This window comes from Clupea harengus, chromosome 7, assembly GCF_900700415.2.
Source record: "Clupea harengus chromosome 7, Ch_v2.0.2, whole genome shotgun sequence".
NCBI lineage: Eukaryota > Metazoa > Chordata > Actinopteri > Clupeiformes > Clupeidae > Clupea > Clupea harengus.
In genome coordinates, this window is record NC_045158.1 from 5,044,467 (window position 1) to 5,051,125 (window position 6,659).

General features: G+C 43.3%; 1 protein-coding gene across 4 annotated transcripts in view; it reads right to left on the reverse strand.

Moving 5' to 3' along the window:
• tcf7l1b (transcription factor 7 like 1b) overlaps window positions 1-4,567 on the reverse strand; it is a 46,201-nt gene extending 41,634 nt beyond the window's left edge. Inside the window, exons 1-3 of one of the 4 annotated variants that reach the window (XM_031570238.2) lie at window positions 3,565-4,567; window positions 3,368-3,437; window positions 3,137-3,261 (exon numbers count right to left, since the gene is read on the reverse strand). In XM_031570238.2, the coding sequence (XP_031426098.1) occupies window positions 3,137-3,261; window positions 3,368-3,437; window positions 3,565-3,750 (381 nt within the window). In that variant the 5' untranslated portion in view covers window positions 3,751-4,567. Of the gene's footprint in view, window positions 1-3,136; window positions 3,262-3,367; window positions 3,441-3,564 lie in introns of all 4 variants that reach the window. The other 3 variants (XM_031570239.2, XM_012830430.3, XM_012830431.3) reach the window with 3 other exon arrangements.
• Between the last annotated feature and the right edge of the window lie 2,092 nt (window positions 4,568-6,659).

The following is a 6,659-nucleotide window of genomic DNA, read 5'->3' on the forward strand; positions in this document are numbered from 1 at the left end:
TCTCTCTCTCTCTCTCTCTCTCTCTCTCTCTCTCTCTCTCTCTCTCTCTCTCTCTCTCTCTCTCTCTCTCTCTAGCACTCTGGTTGGCTTCAGAATGGGAGGAACTCAATAACAGTTTTCTCTGTATAACTAAACCCATACTAGAGGTTTCACACATCAGTGGATTTATTCACAAACCCAGACCATCCAATAATCTGCTGAACCAAATTCGACCTCTCTCGTGCATATAGCAGGTCTTCATGAATAGGCCACTGTAGGAGCTTAACTTCATGTTGTATAACTTATTCGAAAAAAAATCTCAAATATTCAGCAGAAAACAGTACAGCAAAACGGGCTCTTGGTTTACACAAGTGCGAAGTGGCTGCATACTTCAACTGCTTGTTTCAAAACACGCTGTTTGTTTCTTCTTTTTTTCCCCTTTTAAACAGAGAATTGAAATTCAGAGCAGCTCCTTCATGTCCGCCTGATTTTGTTTTCCAAAACTTTGCGTGATGAATCTGACGGCTTAAGTCTCCACTGTCACAGTCGCAGCTTAAGATAACTGAATGAATATTCAAACTATGCCAGTCAGTCATTGTCTAACCATGCTTTCAAGCATAGAGGCTGCTGACTGACAGAATAAGCTCATCTGCCTCAAAGACTCTTATCTGGCCTTGCCCCTTTGGTTAACATCCGCACCCACCACACTCAGAAAGGCTATGGAGGATGAAATGTCTTCAGCGTAAGTCTCTCGCTCACTCTCCCTCTCTTTCTCTCCCTCTCCCTCCCTCTGTCCCGCCCTTTCTGTTTGCCCGGGTTCTCCAACATAAACCCAAATAAAAGCAAAACTCTGTGCCCCATCCTTGTTTTCAAGGGGTCATGCACTCTGATACACTCTGGGATTAGCATAGGTTTCAAAACAATGTTGTTTCTTCTTCGAGCTAGGATAATAAATAAGAGATAACCATCTCATTCTTTGTGCAGATATCTCAATGTGGTGAAAGTTCAAAATCTGGATCGGATTTAAAAGCTGCACATTATCATTTTTTTAAAAACTACAGCGAAAATCCACATGATCTTAACTTAAGAGAAAATCTATATTCCGATTCAAACTAAGCCAAATGCCTTCATCAGCACACTCCCACCAAAGCTACCTTTACAAATGCTTGCAAACTAAACAATCAGGAAGATAATGACATAAAAATAATTGCCGGCAATGGGAGAAGTGGGGAAACAGAGACCACCAACTAGTGAATAAACATGAAAAATGGAAAAATACCCAAACCCCCAGAACTATAGACCGGGAGGAACGAAAGACTGCGGAAGAGAGAGAGAGAGAGAAAAGACGCACATGATGCCTGAAGATGTCGGCTCTGTGCAGATAACTCGGGATAGGTTGAGGGGGACAAAAGAGGATCTCTCCACTGGTATGCATCCAGTGTATGGAAAGTAGCCATTAAGCTAATGAGTGTCAATGGAGACCTCCAATGAAGCCATCAAGCGCCGGCTCCGAATGACAATGGGCCGCTAACGCCTCTCTAATTGAATGGCAGAGAAATGAAGGGAGAGTTGATTTGGGATAGCAGAAAAGAGACAGAAAAGCTGGAAAAAAAATGGAAAGGGGGTGTGTAGAGGGGAGCTCCTTTTCAAAACAAATGCCTGGCTGGCTCCAATCAAATCACATAATGATTTCGGGGTGAGGAGGGGAATGGAAAGTTAGAAATAAACAATAGCATTACCATTTATTTAGAGCACACAGCACGCTATTTAGGGGTTCAGGACTTCAACGTTGAGTTTTGTTTTAATAACTACAAATATTTAAAACCCAAACTTTGTCTAGTTAGTTTACATGCCGTAATACTAATACGTGCCAACATGAAATCATGTGAGGATTTTTTTCTTTGCCAATTTATTTTAAATGATCCAACACTCTAAGGGGCAAGCTGACCCTTAGCAGACACAAACACAAAACTATTAACTCAAGTTTGAAAACTACAGGCAACATGTTGACCACTGTGGCTAAAATTAACGTCACCTGGACACTACACACACTTTCATTGGGAGGGCAGGATGGGGCAATTTCTTTCCTTAGCATTTTATACGGTTAAAGCCAACCAATCAGTCACCTAACAAGCAATGAAACAGCAATTGCAAAACATTTATGCAATGAGATGAAAAAATAATAACACATTATTTGAGACTAGTACTCAAAAAGACAAGGTGGAATAATTGACCATGCCAAAACCAGAAACCCAAATTACAACAGAGGGAAAATTCCAAATAAACTCATGTTTCTTCCTTTTGTCACGGGGTGGGACATTAGACAAACAAAGAACACTTTGCATGGTCTAAGAAATGCTCCAATGTAAGCAAACTTTAGTTCTTAAAACTAGCTATGAAGTAATTCAATTTAATTGAGAAATGCAATAGGCCATGACTGGTGCAAATGTTTTAAGTGTTTGCATATCCAGACAGAAATGTGCTGAGCGCATGAAATCGTTACTTAATTATTTTTTTCTACAGACGATTATAAAGTCCAGAACGCCAGAGATAGAATAGTTTAGCACCAATTTGGTTGCTACATAGTGGACAATCAAGGAAATTGAGTTACAATGTGTATGGCCTACATCAAGCACATGAGAGGCAGAGTAGTCCTGGGATACCGCATGAAGTTAGCTACATGGAACCATACAAACATGACACGCATGCGGTCGGGTAAATAAATAGGAACTACATATCAGTAACCGAAATTAAAGTCTCTTTCAGAATTACTACTGTTACGTTGACGTGACTTTTTTTTTTTACTTCCGTCAGAGGTTCCCTGAAGCTAAACTTTCAGGTTCGTTCCATACCCACGCAGTCTTTACGAGTTCCTTTAAGAATAATGTCTGAATAACAAGCTATGGATAACTATGAAACGACGTCTTATAGTGAAGCAAAACTGTCTTGTGAGAAAAAGAGGAAAATAACATAGAACTTATTGACTTGTTCTTGAAAGGCCACTTGAAATAAACATGGCGGTCAAACTCCTCATCGCTTGTTTCTTTTCAAAGAAATATCTGCATGTATTTTTCAAGCGTTGGTGTAGTGGAGATACATATGCACAATTGAATTGTACTGTGTGTAGTTTGGGGAGCAGTGATCCACTACAACTCACCGTTCTCGCGCTGGGAGACAGGGCGCCGTTGGAAAGGTATGGATTGGTAAGGTCTGGGATCATGAGAAATGGGTAACCAGGATAAGGGGTACTCTTAAATAAGCCTCCATCTTGTCTTCTTAAAGCTTTGGGACAAAACACAGAAGGATAGACAAAGGAAGAGGAACTTTTTAAGGATAGGTTCAGGAAAACTGGTGTAAAGTAAATATGAGAGGCAAGAATGATTGTTACCTTCACTAAAGTAATCCCTGGCTCTCTCGTATAGCTCTGAGTCTGTTCTTGGTTGGGGGCGCCTTTCTGCCTGCTGATCGCAAATAAACAAATCCAACATAAGGAATGGGTATGATCAAGGACATAAAGTGAACTACTTGTAACAGAGTAACTACTCACTACTCGACTGTCATGGGCTACCACGCGTGGTCTCTTACCTCAGAGTCCGAAGAACTGCTATTGTTTTCCGACTCGTTTACCAAAGAGGACTTAACGTCATCCAAATCTCTCTCGGCTGACACATTTTCGGATATTTTTTCCTCCTGTTCCCCTTCATCTTTGAAGGAGATCATCTCATCGTTGGCCCCCAGGTCATCCCCACCGCCTCCGTTGAGTTGTGGCATGTTTCTGGTTTCGCTGTGTTCCTCTCACACAAAAAAGGGAGTTATACTTTAGATGAACACTGTGCATCAACTTTGTTCAAGCCAAGTGTTATGGTCCTCTCAGATTCTCAGAGCGTGAACTCGACCAAGACAGGCAGCACCAGTTCCCACGCTTTCAGAACTCCTCGTTGACATGTATAGAAAGCTCCGATTTTTCCATGACTACAGATATCACAGACCCAGCCAGAAATCAGTCCGAATCCCTTCTGGTTAATTTCAAATGTAAGATACAGGTGTCGCTTCCCGCTGTCATGCAACAACTTTGCAGACGTATGCTCAACACGTCCTCACGATGTTACTTATTCTCCGTCTGGCAGAGTGTGTCCACGGCACTCTTCCTGGGAAACAAGGGAAAGCAACTTAAGACGGTCCACGCGAACTTCGAGAACGCTACCAAGAACACCCTCTAATATCCTCATGAGTGTACCGCTGCAGGCCTCTGGACGTCTGATCACAAATGGATCCTTACTACTGAGTGTATGCGCATGGAATACGCACCGAAAGACCACAAAGTTGCGTCGACTCTCCACGAAAAAAATCGTTTTCGCGTAAAAAATGTTAAATGAGCGAAGTGCAAAATAAGTTCGTACGAAACAGCATATTTATATAACTACTCCGAGTCTAAAAATTCGCGTGGTTTGAGGATAAGTGTCTTTCCTAGTGCGTTAACCGCCGGGGAATGCGCAGGCAGAAAAGCCAGTATCTGTTGGCCGTTTAGAGAGGGAGAAGGCTCCACCAGTTTGTTGAGAATGCAGAGGAGAGGAGGGGTTTGCGCTGAAAAACGACACTCCATTCAACAGACGGAGACGGGGGCTAAACTTAAAGAAACAGTCTGTCCTTAAGTGATTCTTACAAAACTTATTATCGATTTGGGAGTAGTTGTGAAAAATCAAGGTGACGATTTACAATTTAAATTTTTCAAGCAATTCAGTAATAGTCTATATGACAATGGTATACGACAAAAACATACCATGTGTATTTTATCCACATTTATTACGCCAAAAATGAAGCCCACTTTTTTTCAAAATAATTTGGATCATATTCATGTTAATTGAATGTGTGTGGGGGTGGGGGACTTCGTAGAGTATGCATCAAAACAAAGCCCATTTGCTGTTAATACTCAGCATCAGCAATCAGCAATGTCTCCTTCTTAAGCATGATAGAGCTGTCCAGACACATGCCACACTCAGGATGCTGTTAGCATTATGATAACAATAAGCCTATTTGATTTTCACGTTGGATTTTTCATGTCATGTAATCAGTATCCTTTACCAAAATGCTGTGAACAACATGTGAGTGTCACTCCCTCCTTGCAGAGTGTGTTGCACAGACAAATGGAAACACCACTGTAGCCTTCCCATTGTTGCGCATGGTGCAATCGCTGATTTTTGGAACGACAATGATAACTGATAGCTTAGGCATACTGATAGCTTTGATTAAGTGAAGCGTATTTCTTTTGAGGGGGGCTAAAGCCCCCCCCCCCCCAAATAGGCCTAGCAAAGGCCCTGCTTGAGAAGATATGTAAGTCTGACTCTGATGAAGAATGTAGTTGTGGTTGCACGGTAGAGTGTGTGGGTTTCTATAAGTGTTTGCAGGCTGCTGTTGGTTTAGTGTTTATTTGCTGTCTGTGTGTCCAATGCTGTAGTAGTTGTCTGAGGTGCTGAGTGTCCCCTTAAGCCACTGGTGAGGGCCCAACGACTCCCCCTTTCTGTCTGTAACTGTGTGATAATAACACACTGAACAATAGGTCTAATTACACACCCCAGTGTTAATTGTATGTTGCCAGCGCCCTGGAACTGCTTCGGAGTCACACCACCATGGATGTTAGGTTGTTTAGCTAGAGCCTTAGCCGGACTTGGTGACGAAATCACTTCTGAATGTATTTGTATGTGTGTGTGTCCATGCGTGCCTGTGCGTGTGTTTGTGTGTCTCTGTGGAGCTTTAGCTGAACTGGGTGACGAAATCCCTTCTCAATGAGGTGTGATCCCTGGCCCTCCCACTGAGACAAAGCCGGAGGGCTCACACACACACACACACACACACACACATTATGAGGGGGGAAGGTGGACCTGAGCTCTCTGGGACGCAAGGAAATAGATTACTTCAGTGTTTCAAACCAACAGGTTGCCTGAAGTGCCTTACATTGTCAGCAGTCACCAGACTCTCTCTCGCATCCAGGCATTTCATGGAGTTTGTTCCTGTCGACACATGACCAGCCAGAGCGTAGCATCCCACCATCAAAAAACAGACAATCTCCCTAGGAAGCATGACCTCTGTTTTTATTAGAGAATTTATTTCAGGGGTGGCAATCCTCCTGCGAGTGAGTTATTGCTCCAAGCCAGGGCTTTGCCAACCCAATTCTTCTTTTCTGTGCAAAGACTCCCCTTTTTCGCTTTGGCAAAGTCACTCATCCTCATTCTTGGGTTTTCCTTTTTTTTTTTTCTCTCTCGCTGGGCATTCCGCTGGACCCCCTGTGCCGTTGGCACCGTGGCGACGCGCTCCTCTGCCCAAGCCCCGTGTTATGAAGCGAGATCTGTATGAGGACTACATGATTGCGTCTGTAATTGTCACGGATTTCACAGGATGAAGCCCAGATGATCACGGCTCAGGGAGCACCAGACCCAAGCCACCCCCCCCACCCCGACCCAGCGTTCACCCCCCACCCCAGGAGAATGTCATGGGAAAACTCAGTTAGCAGATTCATCACCTTTTCACTCTCCAGCAAAGAAATCCAGGTGCTGCACAGGCTGTGTGTGTGTGTTCAAATTAATGCAGTACACCCAGGGGTTGTGCTCACACACACACTCACACTCACACTCATCAGTTGAGACTGAGAGATTACATTATATTAGTTTGCTTTTAAGGGGCCG